We start from the raw sequence: 18,324 nt of genomic DNA, 5'->3' as shown, positions 1-18,324 counted from the left end.
ATAATTTAACTATAATTTTTTATCATTGTGCAGTAAAGATCTTTGAAAGTTAAAGACTGGTAAGTGTGCCAAGTAAGCTGACTTAAACCCGTATGTTTGATTTTGTTAGATTGACTTTGCTACTGTTAGGTCCTTCCTATCTAGAGGCAGGGAATGAATGTCTTAGTTTATACAGCAAAGTCCGTATTTCTCTATTCTCGCAGTAACTATTTATAATACCCGCTTTTACTTCCATAAGGTCTCACTATGTACATTAAATTATATGATCACCCTATCTGGGTGAGCCACAAGGAAACTGCCCATTTATGCATCCCCAGAATTCAATTTCTAGAAAGTAAATGTAATTAAAATAAGCTGACAGTCACTGTTCTTACAGGAGATGGTGCAAGCTATATCTAAGTCTTTTTGAGGTCAAAGAGAGAAAAACTTGTCATTTGGTTACAGAAAGGTTTTTATTGCCTTAATAGAAAAGTAAAATCATGTCTTCCTTTGGTGTTATATACTTCTTAGCTAGCCTTGCCATGGCTCTGTTAAGACATTTAAAGCAGAGCCCAGTTTTTCATTCATTTTTCAAAACAAAACACTTTCCACTACTATTTAACTTACAGTGTTAGAAAATGAGAATGTTACAAGGGGAAAGAAATGAAAAGAATCTTGCAAAACATGCTAATAAATTTAGTTCAGACCCTCAGCTAAAGTCCAAGCTTCTGGCTATTCAGCTACTGACACTGTAGTTGGCTCACTGACCTGATATCACAGGACTATGAGATAGGTTTTTACTAAATGTAGTGACCTTTGAAAAGCCAAAGATGTCTTCTAGTACTACCATGCCTTGTTAACTAATAAGATCCTTTTAAATGATCTTGACCTGAGGGTAAGAGATACATATAAATTAGTCAGGAGTGGTTTCTTTTTTCATATTTACTATGTAAAAAAAGAGAACACAGTGTTTGCTGGCATGTGTATAGATGGGATTACAAACATATTATAAGACACAAACATACAAACTAATAATAAGAAATACAAATTTTAAGCAATAGAGTATTATCACTAGATAATCTCTTACTGTCCATTGTTATGCATTAGTGAAATTGATTTCTCAATTACCTACCCTTTTGTCAATAATATTTGTCAACAATACTGTGGAAGCATGGTAAATTCCATGTGTTTCAAATGCTCTTTCCATTATACCTACATCTGGTTTCTTTGAACCCTCCTTTATCTTCTTAACACACTGACTCAGTTTTGTCCCCATTTATGTATCTTAATTGTGTCTATACTTCCACTGAAACTCCCCATAATCCCTATTTTATCCATCTCCCTGAGCCGTGGCCCCATTCTTCCTTCCCTCCACCACTTAAATCTGATGACCTCTTCTACTGCTGTTCTGTTCTTGTTTCAGTCATCCATTTGTTCAACGAACATGTACTGGCTGTGTGTGTATGACACTTTATTCTAACTGCTAGAGATAGAAAGACTCTGCCTTCATGTTAAGGATAGTCTATTTCTGGCAGTGACCACAGGATATGCTATGTCATTAAACTGTTTAGCACTGCATTGTATTACAAACGGTGTGAGGGTTATAGATATATGAAGTAAAGAAAGTAAAGCTATTAAATAAATATCTTGGGATAGATAATGTGCTCTAGAAAAAAAGTAACAAATGCAAAGTATTTGAACTAGGAAGATGTGCCATGTAAGCAGTAAGAGAGACAAAGGAAGGGAGCTGTGAAATCTCTCTACCTAGCTCTCTAAATTCCCAATGTCGGGTCACTACCACGCCAGCCCCATGCTTCGAGATTCCCATGGCCTTTTGGGGTGCACTTCTTGCAAACCCACACTTTGCAGCCAGTACCTTTCCCCCTGGAACCCAGTTGAGTCACTGTGTGAAGGAAAACACCACACAAACTTTGTGCCGAATCAACAGCGAATTCAATCAGTGGGAGCAGCAACTAGCATCCTAATTGTGTAAGCTATCCTAAGTATAACTCCTCGGCAGGTAAATCCTGGAGGTTCCACCATCTAATCCTGAGGTCTCTTGTTAGCTACCTGTTGTCCTCCAGCCTCTCACCTGTCTAAAAGCAAGACTTTTTTTTCTGCTTCTCTTGCTCTCCAACCAGGAAGTCAGTGCTCCTTGCCCACTGATTGGTTCCTAGAAATCTTTATTCATCAGGGGAAGGTTCACAGGAAGTCACCTGAGTACTTAATTCACTTCTCATCCCAGGCAGCCCCTCTTGGGGAAGCTGAGTTAGCATCAAAATACAAACAGAACCGGGGCTAGCCACAACACTGTAGTGATATTTTTACTGCTATTTACTGATTCCTCATTCAGGTCTAGTAAATGGGCACTGGAAACTTTTAGAAAATGCCTGGGTTCTCTGGAGCTTTAGTGCAGGCTGCTATCAGAAGCAACTCCCACCTTTCAACTGTGGCATCCTCATTCTTGTCCTTTGGGTCTGTCCTACCACCCTCGTTCTGAATGTAATCTGCCACAGCTCACCTGTATAGAGTAACTCATGGTCCGGTGGGTGTAGGTGCATTTCTCAGTCTTTTACCATTCACCACATTGTAACTAATGCTCTTCCAAAACCTCTGTGGTGTGTTTTTGTTTTCCATTTCAATGTTACTCAAGTAAAGGAAGGAGCTTGACATTCTTGGGTGCTTGGAACAGTTCCTAACAAGTGTTGGATGACTAATAAATATCTCTTTCTTGTTTGTTACTTGCTTATTAATGAAACATAAATATATGAATTGTATATATGTGAGGTAATAAAAATGACATGTTAATGTTTTTCAAATACCACTAAATACTGTGCTGTAGAGCTCATTGGGTAAAATGCTTCCTTTGTAACTGATTTTAGATTTACAGTAGCCATGTAAAAACTAGGCAGTGTGTTAGAGTAACCCCAGGCCTGAGCAGGGCTGGGGAGCTTGCAAAAGTATGTCCCTGTAGCTCTTTGGTAAGCTAACCTAGCCAAAATTTATGAGTTCAGTAAGAGAACATGACTCAAAAAATAATGTGGAAAGCCTGGCAGCATTTTTCAGCAGGTTAGAGTACTTGCTCTTTCAGAATACCAAGATTTGGTTCCCAGTTCCTACATGGTGTCTCATAGCCATCCTAACTCCAGTTCCACGGGATCCAACACCTTCTTCTGACCTCTGCAGGTGCCAGACATGTCTTTGGTACACATATAGGAATGCAGGAAAAACATTCATATATACAAAGTAAATAAATATTTTGAAGATTTAAAAAATGTGGAGAATGATTCAGAAAGATACCTGATATGGACCTCTGACCTCTATGTTCTTATTTCTATGCATTCATGTATACCTGCCTATACACATACACATGTGCATGCACAGAGAGAGAGAGAGAGAGAGAGAGAGAGAGAGAGAGAGAGAGAGAGAGAGAGATTGATTCATTTTCTTTAAAAAAAAATCTACAAATAAGTTCAAAGCTGTTCTCAAGTAGGGAAGCACAATAGCGTAGTAACTTGATTATGTTACTCAGCCTGCTCGTTAGTTTCTTGCCTGTTTCTTATCAATAGTTTTTCTCTGGGCTCTTATAACTTTATTCAGGTCCTTCCCTCAGTAAATACTCATGGACTTCTCCATTGCAAACACTGTTAAATTGACCATGGTTATGGGCCTCTGGACAGAGGACGTGCATGTATATCAAAGGTTCTCACAAACATGAATGAGTAATCTTAGAAGTACATGCATTGGGCTTTTGAGGTCCAAAATGAACTTATTCTCATGGACTACATATGGTCTGTCATAGATCGAAATCCCTGCCCCATTGGCATAGTCAGAGAGATATGCATTTGAACCATGGAAATCTTATAAACATATATCCGGGTAGCATCTTTCTTGCTCCATCTGAATATTATACTCCATGCAGCGCTGGAAGGACAGGTCTTGAGAAGTAGTCCAAAGCTGGCCCTGTGGACCCACCTGCAGCTTGCACTGCTCCTCTGCTGGTTTTCATCAGCCTTGCTAAATACTTCCTGCAGGGAAAATGAGTAGTGATGAGGAGGAACCTTGCTGCTGCTTCTGAAAAATTCAGCGACTGATTTACAGATATTACTTATTCATCGTGCTATCCCATTGCAGAAGATGGGAATTAAATTCTGGCCTTAAAGGTTATGGGATCCCTCAAGGCCTAGAGTGTATTAATGAAAAGTTGGGAACCTGATACAGATTCAAGAATCTGCATAGTGAGTAATCTCCCATCAGGCCTAGCTTCTCATATGAATTTAGGCTCTGGTTAGGGATATGACAGTACATTTCTCTTCAGTTTAAAACAAACTCACGTTAAGTTTTCCTGGAGTCATAAATAGTCCTGACTCAGCTGGAATGCAGTAGGTTTCAAGCTAAGAACTGTAATGTACAAGTAGAATATGTTTTCCTAACTGATTTCCTGACAGCAGTGGACTCTACCTGTTGGTTGGATTGCTTACAGTGAGTGCATGCTTTCCTCAAAAGTCCAAAGGATACATACTTCCTACATTTCCCTAAGTCCCAAATCTAACTGTTAGAAGAGTAGAGGACTCACCCTAAATCTACTACTGGGTCCTGTAAATGTGTGGTTTGTCTTAAACTGCAAGCTCTAACATGACATATATAATCCAAATTTAAATCCCCTTTCTCTCAACTCAGATATGAACAAAAATGGGACGCTCACCACAAATTTCTTCGTTCTTCTGTGCAACTTACATTTTGATGTTTTGATAAAATATCACTAGAATGATGATGCATCTATTTATCCTTTCGGTGATATCTCTCTCTCTCTCTCTCTCTCTCTCTCTCTCTGTGTGTGTGTGTGTGTGTGTGTGTGTGTGTGCAAAATATTTTTTATTTAGTTATCAGGGCCTTGAATATCGTATATATATTAGTCATTATGCAAATTACCAAAGCTTAGAAACAGTAAATAAAATAAGTTAATAAATAAATTACAGAAGTAAATCAAAAACACTGGATAGTCTCTCAGGCTGCTCGCACTTATAACTCCTCTCAGAACTAAATAGGCTCTATTGGTGTTTATGTCATAGATAATTTTCTGAAATCCTGCCACCTTTTCAGACTGCATATTATCTAAGTTGTAATATATTTTAAGACCTAAACCAAAATTTACTCCACTTTAAGCAACTGCTATTATATAAATTGGTTATTACTCTTAAGTTTTAAAATGAATTAAAGGTTTTTGCACAATATCATAATTAAATGCTTCCTTCCTTTCTGCTTTATGACTGGTCTATAACCTCTGACTGTATGGACATGTCAGAAATCAGTGAAGCCATCTGCATGGAAGGAACGTATGAATGAAGTGCTACAGTGAAACCTGCTGCTCTGCTGCGTTAGCAGGCACGTGGTACAGACTAAACCCTACCATCAAGTAGATCTTGATATCCAGCTCTGCCACTTTCCAGCTCAGTGGACCTTGAACAAGGAGCTTGTTTTCTCTTTTGAGCAGCAGGTTTGATGAATGCTTTTGTTTTTGCTTATCAAATGTTATAATACTGCAAGCACCGTTTGGGTATTTGATACTATGACATGTCTTTGTATTGTTCACACTTGTGACTTCTAATTGGGCTTTCCTTGCTTAGGTTGACGTGATTGTGACACTGGGAGGTCTCGGTGGGCGTTTTGACCAAATCATGGCCTCTGTGAATACCCTTTTCCAAGCCACTCACATCACTCCTGTGCCGATTATAATAATCCAAAAGGACTCTCTCATCTACCTCCTCCAACCCGTGAGTAAACAGCGCCCCTCATCAGCATTCTGCTCACAGAGCCAGTGTTCCTGCCTGCCTCAGTCTCTCACAAAGCTCCCTTCCTTGAATTGCTCTGTTTTATCCACTGCCTTGTGACTGAAGAGCACAAAGGTAGAAAAAAAATCAGATTTTCTGTGGGTTAGTGCTTTCTGTTTTTGTTTTTGGTGTTGGTTTTATTATTATTATTATTATTATTATTATTATTATTATTATTACTATTATTATTATTTTATTTTTCTCAGAAAAGAAAGAAAATCTTGTAACTTTTAATTGAATTGCCTAAGAATTAAATTTAGCACTTCTGCATTTTGAGTGGCTGAGTGTGAATGACACTCAAGAAAAGCCTCACCAGGGAAGCACAGCTTAGCAAGCATTTCAGATGGGATCCTCATGGATTTGGAGTGCTGTCATTATGATTGGAAACTGGGTTTGATTTTCTTAGCACTTAAAAGGAAATCTTTAGCTTTTACTATTCATAAGTTGCCTGCTTATTAATTTTGCTCCCTCAAGTAATTCTCTAAAAAATGATGTCACTCCTCTTCAATGGTAAGCATCACGAATTCTTCTGCCAGTGTAATGCACAAAATAAAATTCTTACTCTAGAACCAAATTTTGTAAGGATGAATGAAAATCTGCACGTCACATTATTCTCCTTGAGCGTTTTCAAGGATAGGGGACCATTCCATTTTACCTCTCACTGTGTTTGGGTATTTGTTATTTTGTGTCTGCCTCATCTGTTACGTGCTGCCTGCAGTGTGCCAGCACTGAGAATTGTTGTTTGGCTAAGACAGCGGGTCTCCTGTATATTCACTCACCTTTGTTCATCATGCTCTGCTTTGGTTGCTTGGCCAGGTTTTGGTTTCTGACTTGTTTTGTTGCCCAGCTTGGTTGTTTCCTGCAGATTCACGTGAGAAAAGCAGAACTCAGGTTTCCGATTCCTTGCTGTCCTCTTGGGCATAAGACTTGCAGCTCTTGGTGCCTTTCAGCTGCAGTGCAGGACCTTGAGGATTAAGACAAGTCGTTACGTTTGATCATTGCCCCCAGGTCATGTGAAGAAGCGAGTTATAAACATAACCATTCTTGCAGTAGGCAATTATCAGCACTTGTAATCAACACCTGAGATCATCACCTGCTGAAGAAAAGGGTTGCTGACGCTCATAGCCTTAGTAGTTTTAGCCCAAGACCCAGTGACCGTGTTGATTTGTATATTCAGAGGACATTGCAACAAAAATGTGATGGTATAAAAACCACTTTTTTTCTGTCTGGGATACAAGAGAGGAAATAAGGGTGCATGTTCCTGTGGGTACTGTTGCCTTCCAGGTCATACCCTCAATGATATGAAGGCCTCCTACCAGATTCCTCTTCCATAGCCCACTAGACTTCACCTCCACATTCCTACTGAATCTCAAAAGTGCCATGCTGGGCACCAAGCTTTTTCACATGCCAGTAGGGAACATTTAAGGTCCAGGATATAGAAATAATGCAATGATTAAAGTTTAGTACATAAATATGTTGAGAAAATAAATAATTTGGGCAACATGGAATAAGGAAAATATTCAGAAAAACTCACCTTATCCATTCAACCTTACATTCACTCAGTTCAGCAATTACTTAGAATTACTACACATAAAAAGTTTTTTTTTCTAGCAATAAAGCAGTCCAAATGAGAGAAAATGCTGTCTTCTGTGGGCATTTTACTGAGCTTACCTTTCCACACTCTTCAGGAGTGAGTCAAGGTTTCCTCGGACAGATGATGTGAAAGCCATTGTTGGTAGGAGCTATAAGTAAAGAACCAGGTTTAGGGTATATTATGAAATGTTATTGGAATGTTACCTGGAAAAAAATGTCAGAAGAGTGCTTCTTAATTTTTTTTTTTCATTTTATGCCCTGCATCTTCACTGTAATTGGTAGGTTCAGGGCTTTCTGAAGCAAGCAGTTTGGGAATCTCCTCATCACCACACTGATGTCTACCAAGAGTTCCTAAAGACTCTCACCCATTGTATTTTCATGTATTGCTCCATTCTTTTCTTTCCTCCTCTGCCACTCCAACTGGGTGCATTAAGATTCGCGGATCGTGTTATATGTATTGCTAATATTCTCTTTCATAATGTTTATGTCTTGGTCTCTTTAGACTTCATCCAGATGCCCTCTGCCTACTCTCACTTCTCCTCATTCTCTGCATCAGCAGCATCTGGCTACTCAACCTCTCCACTGAGACTCTCATTCCCCCGTGACCGCACTTTCTCATATGCTTGCCCTATATTCACACTGGAATAATTCTTATATGTCATAGTAGTTGACTTTTATATTTTGTAACTTCAATTTCCTCTGTGTTGTGTACTTTGAAGCTGTGAATTTTACATCTCTGAAATCTCCCCCGAAGGTAATTGTCAGAGGCATTGGTTAAAAGCAAGCCCCAAGGAGAAAGTCCAATGCTTTCATCATCATCCTGAGTGGACACCTATCCCGTTCATAGGACCACTCACAACACAGGACATTTTGTCTGAGACTCTTCTGCAGCATCCACTAGTGTGACTCATGATTGTAATACCTCTGGGACCTTTGATGTCAAATGATGTGCTAACAAGTGTCCCTCTTCTCAGGTTTGTTATGGCAAGTTGTAGTTGAGTCATTTCTCAGCATCCAATGAGAGTGTTTATATTCATCCTGATGTGTAGGGCATCCGTTTTATATGGCGGCCCCAAGACATCAGTGAGGTGCACTGATTTAGGAACTGCTGTCAAGATGAAACTTAGGTTTAGCCTTTTAAATGGAAACTTGTTATTTTATCTCAAAGTACTGTTATTTTTAAGCGGATATGAAGCATTTTAGAGAAATCTTTTAGATTTTTCTTAGTATCTTTAGTATTTTCTGTCAGGTTCTGTCAGTGAACTACTCTCTGTAAAGTCATCAGTAATAATTAGCCTCAATTCCAACACACTCTAATGGAACTCAATGTTTCCTTATTAAGGGAGAGTTTCGTATAGTTGGATAGGTTTTTCTATCTTACCTTGTAGACAGCTAAAGCATATGGTGGGGTGTGGTGACTATGCCAGAGAAATTCTCCCTCTTTAATGACCACCTTAAGCAAGAATGCAGTTAGCCAGTGATCAGGAGCTTGGGCCCAAGAAGAGAAGGCACCGTGTAAGCACAGAGCTCTGCCTCAGTAGAACTGCCGGAAGTACAGTTCTTAGAATGTTCAGGGATCCGGTCCCACATGGTTAGTGAGAACATAGCACAGTGTGTCACCTTGTACTTATTAAAGCAGAATTCTAGGTTCTCTAAACATGCTAGATACACTGTGTTACTGTGATTACCCACATCCCCATCCACAATGCCCTGTATTTTTTTCTCTGCAGTAATTCTGGGTTTACAGCCTTAAAATTATTAGAATATTCCCTATGCTCAAGGCATAACTATTACATGCAGCAGGTCCACATGTTCACATTGGTTCACATTGATTCACACCCAGTGACCCTTTGCAGAGGGTCAAGGCCTGCCTCTGTGTTCCACCAGAGCATGAGGACTGTGGTGTTTACCGCTGCATTCTAGGGAGATTTTTCTTAGTGTCTAGCCCTTGTCCCCTGATTTTTTACATGTTTAGTAAAAGAATGGCAAAGCTATTTTAGCGACGGAAATGTAAAATGCAGAAGGAGGGTTTGGGGCTTTAAGCTGTGAATGTTCTCTATGACCTTTAAGTGCTTCAGCCGTTTTGTTTATGTGTGTATGAGATGTGAGTAATCTAAATGAACTTAATACAATGTATTCCAAAACTATTTCTCAGAAGTAATTCTTAGGAATATTACTCAGAAATAAATAAATGAAAATGTAGGTTTATTCAACCTCAAAAGGGAATGCCTGAAGCTGAACTGTTTGGCCTTTTGTTTTCTTCATGTTTATAAGATAATGTATGCAATATGTACGTTATTGTATGAGCATACACTAGCTAATATTCATATTTGAGAGAAATATACAGAAGAGATGTCCCACAGGATACTGTTCATTGTTACTATTAATTATAATCATGATTTTAATGTAAAAAAACATTATAAATTTTTGTTGAGGACATTTTCAAATATTGTAGATTTAGATTCAAGAAAGCAAAACTGCTGTGCTGTGGCATCACATGGAGAATGACTTAAGATGTTGAAATCAGTATTAATAGTTAACCCCAGGTAGGATGGTGATTTTGATGCTTTAATATGGAATCTCTCATTTAACCTTCAGAGCAGTACTGTTAAAAAAAAAAAAAAAAAGCAAGGCAGATAATATAGTTATACTGTAAGGCTTCTGACTCAACACTTTTTCCACAGCAGTACATCCTCTCTTATGGAATTAATGGACTAAGAAAGAAATGACAAGCTCTTAAAACAAGTCATAGCCCATAGGCAGGTAATTATCCATAAGCAATGTCTAACTGAATGGCCAGTTGCTGAATGTGTGTGTACATTCAAATATTTATTCATATGCATAACATGCATACATATGTATATTTTATATGTACATATAAAGTCCTATGTGATATTGATAGTTTTACTTACAACATTGATTTCAAATAATATAACTATTAGGCACACTATGTTCTGGTCACTACTCGGGATCTACTCCAGGACCCTATACATGTGAGACAAGCATACTACCACTGATTTACAGCTGTACATTAATATGGAGTACAGTTTAAGGCTGAATCTTTCCTTGTTACTCTAATTCCAAATTAAGAAAGATTACTTTCTGGATTTTTCTAAACAATGAAATCTAAGTACAGTAATAATCTCTATCATACAAACAGATCCAATGATATTCCTATTGAAATACTTTTATATTAAAAACTACTTAAAATTAACCGAAATGTTAACTATTCTGAGTGCTAAGTTTGGGAACAGATGTATTCTTAACATTCTTTTACAATTGTAGTTGTCTGACATAGCTATCAAAAAAGAATAAAACTATCTTTTGGGAGTTGTTCAGTGTTTTAAAAATGTCATTTATAACAAACACATTTGGTGTGTTTGCTATGTAAATGTTAATTGGTCAAGGACCCTTTTAAGCATTGGGACTAAAATGTGTACTTACTTTGATCTTTTTAAAAAACTTCTGTATCAAGCAATCATAGGTTCTGTGGTGGTCTCTCTTTCTTTCAGATAGTATGCACATGAGATTTTCATGTAACTAGCTTATCTAACTACGTGATCATCTGTGATTGATTGAGCAAGGTTATTTTAGCCATTTAAGGCTGAGCTGTGTGAGGGGCTCTTTAGCATTGTTTAGTGTATTTCAGTTCACAGCCCCTTTCTCATCTCCTTTCTGTGTCTTTGTTCATCATAAGCAGGATTTTAAAATAAAGGTTCAATAACATAGGTCCCAGCGCATATGAATGAAGCTCTGTTCCCAGCATGCACCACTGTATTTTGCATGTTAGCACGTTTCAGTTAGTGTAGGTCAAATCTCTTAGTGAATGGAAACCCCAAAGTAGCATTTGCTTTGATGGATGTGTTTGAACTATCACTTGAAGAAGGAAAATTAAAAATGCATAATTATTCTTCCCTGAAAAACAAATTCTCTCTTTTGCCTCAAAAAAATATTTTTTAGTTAAATCTGCTGAGGCTGTACGATCAGGAACGTTTTTGCAAGAGACTATAGGTATTTTAGATCTAAGTCCCCAGTGATTGACACCCATGCTGGGCTGAAATCCTGCTGTCAACACATAACCTTTCTTACCATATAACACATGTGGACAGGATGATTCCAGGTTGCCCATTCAAACTGTCTCATTTTCTGGTCCTGTGCTTCCCAGTGGGATAGAAACATTAGCTCTGTACATGAAGCATAAATTATCCTTTATCTCCAAGTTTGAGGACAGTTTGTAATACAAGTTAATAAGATTTATGGCCTGGAAATGAGATGTCCAGGAGTTAATAGGTGTGTCTTTTACATTATCCAATCTCTGTCCAGTGATTCCTCTTTAGGCTTCCCATATCTGATACGGAATCATATTACAGTGTTGACTTCTGCCAGTTCATATCTCAGCCAAGCAAACTTCTAAACATGTTGTAAATATGCCTTCCTCATGATCTTAGTTCTGTTTTATTGCTCTTTGTTTTTTTTTTCTCTCATTTTCCCTCTCACTAGATTAATTAGTTACTGTATAAAGTCCTGACATTTTGTGCAATGTACATTTGCAATGCTGGTAATGAATATGATAAAAAGATGTTAATAGTCTGATCAAAAGAAGATGAATATTCATGAGGTAAATTTGGCATGCATGACAGTTTCTGATGCCAACTGAGGGCCCATGTCTGTGTGCCCACATACACATATCCACAGCACAGTCTCATCTTTGATAACATCAAAGAAGCAAATCTCAGCAAGATTTACAGTGGGGTACTGGGAACTTTCGATTCTAGACAGTTCTGAAAAACCGTATTATTTATCACCCAACTTTAATTCCTGTTTTTGGAAGATCACTTTTTTTCTTTGCTTATAATGTTGTTGAGTTTTGCCTTGTCTGTTAGATTCTAGCATAAATTATGCAATAGTGAAATTTCAACATATGTAGTAATCCATTTAATTGCAGAAATGTAGTGTACTCACAGAATGCTAAATACCAAATACAGGAAATGTCATCTATGTGACTAATATTTGCCCAGCAAAGCATTAGGATCTTATCAAGTGCAGCAAAAGACATGGATCTGAAGCATGGTATTCTGAGTGAAAGAACAGATACTGAAAAACAAACCCCACATGATTCATCTTATGAGGATATTAAAAAGTGTTGATTGGAGTGTGTAATAGTGATTGCTAGAGGTTAGGTTATGGGTATCAAAGATGCTGGGAAGTTACATAGCAGGAACTTAACCATAAATAGAAGTGATAAATTGTGTGTTCTGCGGAACAGTGTAACTACAGTTTCATAATAGCCCATTTATTTTGTGAGTAACTAGGAAAAAGGAGTTTGGAGGTTCCAAACAAAAGGTCACGAGGAAGAGGTGGAAATGTTGATTACCCATGTTTGATAAGCACACATTTTACACATGCATTGAGATATCACAGTGTACTTCATAAGTATGGTGATTCTTTAATGTTAATCAAATACTTCTAAAAATTTTCCGAGAAGTAGGAATTGTTAGCTGCCATCATTGATTTTCCATTGCACTGAACACATAAAAAATTATAAATTATCACTTTATTCCTTATAAATTTGTACAGTTAAAGTAATATTTTTAAATAAAAATTTAAATTGGTGCTGAAATGCAGCATCTTAGTTAGGATTTCTATTGTTGTGATAAAACACCATGACCAAAAGCAACTTGGGAGGAAGGGTTTATTTTGTGTTATGGTTTGTAGCCCATTATCGGGTAAGTCAGGTAGATTCCATGGAGAAGTATTCCTTCCTTGTTCTTCATGCCTTCTCAGCCTACCATGTTAGACAACCTCGGACCACAAGCCCATGGGAGGCACCATTCATAATGGAATGGGCCATCCTACTTCAATCACTAATTAAAAAAATGTTCTACAGGATTGCAAAATGCCAATCTGGTGGTAGTGGCATTTTCTCTATTGAGGTTCCCTCTTCCCAAATGAGTACCTATACCTTGTGTCAGATTGACAACTAATCAGCACATGTAATATCTCTCTGAAAATGACTGTAAATGGGCTCTAAATCCCTTTATATCTACAGATAGCCAAAATCATTGATCTTTCCCAGCCTTCCTTTCTCCTCCAGAAGGAAATGACTGATGTCCAAGTCTACCCTTTACTACATCTGCTCATATCTTTATTCTCAGGGCAGCTTTACCCTCAGTGCATGCCCTAATCATTGCCCTTACCTTTTACTCATGTCTTTGCTTTGGATCCTTTGCTCCTCTGTACCAATGCAGCAACTTCCCCAATGGAACGTGTGAAGATACCAGATTGTTTACCTCTGTAAATCATCCCTGGGCTTTCCAGAAAAAATTTCAGAATTCATTTCTTTTCTTGTCCTCCTTCCTCTGTCCTCTTAGGTCCCTTTTCTTCACTAAGATGTTTGTTTAAACATTAATACAATAGCCTAACCTACTATTTTGTATGCCAGATTTGAAGTGTTATTTGAAATCCTTATATTTTAATGTGAAATGGGGCAATCACATCTCAGAGCTATAGAATCCTTATTTCTCTAGATATTTCAGTGTCTTCTTTAAGTTAATAGAGTAAATTTCTCTCTATGGTTTTATTTATGCTTTATTAAACTAATTTTCTTAATAAGAAATAATACCACATATCCAGTGTTTATTTTGTATGTTTTGCTTTGTCGATTTTTAGAATAAAGCACCAACAACATTCTTATAAATGCCCGTTATGTCATAGTACTCCATTCAGTACTGAGTACAGAAAGCAGAGATGGTACCAACACCATCAGAGTGGAAGGAGCAGGGAGATACATACTGAAATTCTGAAACAGTGTGACCAAGCACCAAGCAAATTAAGGATAGCTGAGAGAAAATATCTAACCCAGATTGAACATGGAGTTGATAGTGATTCACGGATAGTCTCCCAGATGAAATGATATCTGAACTTCAACATAATAGAAAATTATAAAATGGAATGAATAGATATTTAATGTGGTACTTTGGGGAACATAAGGCAGCACACTAGGTGCTACAGCTGGATGTAAGGGCAGGAACAGCCAGGTGCTGTTTGTGTTGTAGGCCAATGTCCGGCAGTGGTCATTTTATCAAATTTTATCAAAAAATGACATTTGATAATAAATTTTAATAGTTTGGAACCACTAGAAATCCCAGAAAGGAATGATAATTAATTTTCAGAAGTAAGCATGAACATGAACACAATATAGCAGTGTTTGTTTGGGACATGCGCAGGAAAGTTGTTGAAGAGACACTGAAGAGTCAGTATTATTGATGCCTAGGCTACAGACCTGGTGACTGAGTTTGCCCTTTGGGATAGAGACTTTCCATCAAATGGGAAACTGGCCAATTGATTCTAGTGTGTCAAGACACTGAAGTATTTCTGGAACCAAGCAAAGTAGAAGGGTGTCTGATCTAGGCTGGAGCTAGTCCATAAGGGAGATGCCTGTGCAAGTGTGAGTGGTGCTTGTGTATGGATTATACACATAGTACCTGAAGCCTTGTAAGAGAACTATTCCACACAGAGAGTAAAATGAGCAAGGGCAGACAGATGGACCTACAGAGTACTTTGCCAGAGAAGTACCACAGATTTTGAGTCACAATGTGATTAGGAACTGGACTACTGAGCTTGGGTGTGAATCGGAGGTAGAGTAACATAGATTTCTTTTATGCTGCTTTTTACCAGCTCCACAGATTCCATGTGGCTTCCTTCCCTCTGCATGTGTTCCCTGCCCATCCTTGGGCTCAGAATCAGATCTTCTAATGTCCTTTTCAACTCTGGAGAAAAGTGTTCCATTGATTATCCTTCAAAATGGCTGTTGCTAATCTTTTCTCTGTTTGTGTGAAATTAGACTTTCCTTAGGGAAAAAAAAATCTTTCTGAATATCACTCTTTTTAAGCTCTGCTGAAAATTTGAAACTTACAGACTGTGCTTGCAAACAAACCCTACTAGGTCTCCTTCATCTGGATTAGTTTTATAATTTTGTATCATAATCCACTCTGGCTCTGTGACAATACCATAAAGTGGTTGGCTTTTAAATAACAGAATCTTATTTCTTACAGCTGTTGGGGCTCGACAGCTGAACATCAGGGTGTTGGCAAATTTAATTTCATGGATTTCTTTTTGTTTTCATCATGTCCACATACTAGAAGGGATATCTGGGCTCTTAGAGCCTGTTTATATCCTCATCCACCAGGGAAGAGCCCTCGTGATCTGATGGTGTCATGTCAGGGACTGGATTACAATACACAATTTCTTTTAACTATATATTTATTTTATGTATATGAGTACACTGTATTTGTCTTCAGACACACCATAAGAGGGCATTGGATTCCATTACATATGGTTGTGAGCCACCATGTTGTTGCTGGGAATTAAACTCAGGACCTCTGGAAGAGCAGCCAGTGCTCTTAACCACTGAGCCATCTTTCCAGTCCACAACAATACACAATTTTTAACAAAGGAAAGTACTTAGACATAGCACTTTTAAGGTTTTTACTCTTCTAGGTTTCCAATAATCTAACTACAAAAGAAAAATATTCTGATAAATGCTTTTAATGTCCACTTCCTTAAAAACATATAATTACCTCCATTTCTATCAAAGCTGAAATAACAGTTATCAGAATTGCCTTACCTGATATTGACAGAATACAAAGAAAGGAAAGATTTAGGTAATCTTAAATGGATTGTGCCCATTAGTCATGGTGTTGGTTATTGACTCATAAGCAGGTAGCATGAGCCCTCAGGTTGGGAGTCAGACTTCACTTAATTCAGCTAGTTTTCCATTTGCCTTCTATCTTCCTAATTTGTTGAAAGATCATGGCTGCAGTGTGTTACTTGTGGGTAATGGTGGTACCAATGGGAGGCTTTAAAGCAGTGTGAGTATTCAGTGTCCTGGGGGCAAAGAATGGAACATGCTACTGGTTCCTGCCACTTACCTACACCATTAAAAGTTCTTTGACCTTAAAGAAGTCTTTTACTAAAAAGGTTTATAGAAAGACACCCATCATCAAAACCTTACAGCAATTCCTCAGTGAGGAAATATAAAATTCTATCTCCATGGAAACTGTATAAATACTCATTTGAATATTGTTGAATATCCAATTTTCAACCATGAGTGACAGAGAATCAGTATTGGATACTTGATGAAACCCATGAGGGGCTGTGTACTGGTGAAACAGCAGAAGCAGTGGCATCAGCATATGTTTGAGTGCTGTCATCATAATTTATCATAATCCAATTCTGGGTAAAGTATGGGGATATTGACTGAGATGTCATCTCCACATACAAACACACACACACACAAACACACACACACAGAGCCATCGTCCTTGGCAGCAAAGACATAGCGCACTGTGTCATGTATACATAGCTCAGTTGAACATTGCTTCAGCATCTTTCTTTGATTGAAAACAAAAGGTTGCCAAACCAGTATCAATGAACTGTGAAGGGATTTAAGTATTACCAGCAGGAGAATGAAATGAGCCTCTGGAAGGAAGATTGGCAGAGTGAGATTTTCTATATAAAAAGCTCCCCTGAAGCTCCAGCTGGGCTGTTCTACTTCTCAGCCAATTAAGTGTTTGCACCTTTGAGTTTCAAAGCACTTTGGTTTCATTTACTCCAAAAATGACTAAAACACAAAGTAAAGAATATGGGAGGGGGTTAAACAAATTACCTGGTATGTAGAAGAGAGGAAGACACACATTCAAATTCAGCATTCATTCTGGAAGAAAGTGACTCCCCACCCACCTACATACATGCATGACACATGTAACATGCAAGTACATATCCACTCCCTCAATAAGCTCGGTTCTTCTATTGCTGTCTTAATGGAAGAAAAGGCAAATATTTCATACCTCAGGTTTCTTGAAGAGTTTATTGTGTCTTTTGAAAACCTATATTTTACATGCCTTTCAGAAGTAGTGTTTAATCCTTTATAGTTTTTTTTTTTCATACAGCTGATAAACACTTTCAGCAAAGTAACAGAATACAAAATTAACTCACAAAAATCAGTAGCCCTCTTATATACAATAACAAACGAACTGAAAAAGAAATCAGGGAAACAACACCTTTAACAATAGCTTCAAATAATATCAACTTCTTTGGGCTAACTCTAACCAAGCAAGTGAAACACTTATAAAACCTTGAAGATATTGAAGAAAGAAACTGAATACCTTATCAGAAGATGGAAAGATCTCTTATGATAGGATTGATATAGTAAAAATAGCCATCTTCCAAAAAGCAATCTACAAACTCAATGCAACCCATCAAAATTCCAAAACAGTTCAACACATGTCTTAAAAGGACAATTTTCAGCTTGCTATGGAAACATGCATATAACAAACAAACAACATAAACAGGATAGCTCAAACAATGCTGAATATTAAAAGAACTACTGGAGGTAGTTAATATATCACTGTTTGCAGATGTTATGAGAGTATACATAAGTGACCCCCAATATTCCACCAGAGAACTCCTAGAGCTGTTAAACAACTTTAGCAAAGTGAGTCTACTCAAATCAGTAGCCTTCCTAAACACAAATGATAAACAATCTGAGAAAGACATTAGGGAAACAACCCCATTCACAATAGCCACAAATAATATAAAATATCTTGGGGTAACTCTTACCAAGCAAGTAGAACATCTGTACAAGAATTTCAAATGCCTGAAAAAGGAAATAGAAGACCTCAGAAGATGGAAAGATCGCCCATGACTCATAAATTGGTAAGATTAACATAGTGAAAATGGCCATCTTACCAAAAGCAGTCTACAGATTCAATGCAATCTACATCAAAATTCCTACTCAATTATTCACAGACATGGAAAGAACAATTCTCAACTTCATATAAAAAACAAAACCTTCAGGATAGACAAAACAATTCTCAACTATAAAAGAACTCCACGATGATCGCAAAATCAAACACTACTG

General features: G+C 37.7%; 1 protein-coding gene and 1 long non-coding RNA gene across 5 annotated transcripts in view; one reads left to right on the top strand and one right to left on the bottom strand.

The window, feature by feature from the left end:
- Positions 1-18,324, top strand: part of Tpk1 (thiamine pyrophosphokinase) — a 328,217-nt gene that overhangs the window by 193,038 nt on the left and 116,855 nt on the right. For 3 of the 4 annotated variants that reach the window (XM_006506219.4, XM_006506218.4, NM_013861.4), the window contains one exon: positions 5,607-5,753. The exons of the other annotated variant lie outside the window; for it this stretch is intronic. In XM_006506219.4, coding sequence (XP_006506282.1) covers positions 5,607-5,753 — 147 coding nt within the window. The remainder of the gene's footprint in view (positions 1-5,606; positions 5,754-18,324) is intronic. 4 annotated transcript variants of the gene reach the window in all.
- 9430018G01Rik (RIKEN cDNA 9430018G01 gene) overlaps positions 437-18,324 on the bottom strand; it is a 31,890-nt gene continuing 14,002 nt past the window's right edge. Inside the window, exons 2-3 of the long non-coding RNA NR_045988.1 lie at positions 6,590-6,774; positions 437-4,007 (exon numbers count right to left, since the gene is read on the bottom strand). This is a non-coding gene — a long non-coding RNA (RIKEN cDNA 9430018G01 gene). The remainder of the gene's footprint in view (positions 4,008-6,589; positions 6,775-18,324) is intronic.

This window comes from Mus musculus, chromosome 6 (genome assembly GCF_000001635.26).
Source record: "Mus musculus strain C57BL/6J chromosome 6, GRCm38.p6 C57BL/6J".
Classification (NCBI taxonomy): Eukaryota; Metazoa; Chordata; class Mammalia; order Rodentia; family Muridae; genus Mus; species Mus musculus.
This window is presented reverse-complemented; position numbering and strand designations above follow the sequence as displayed.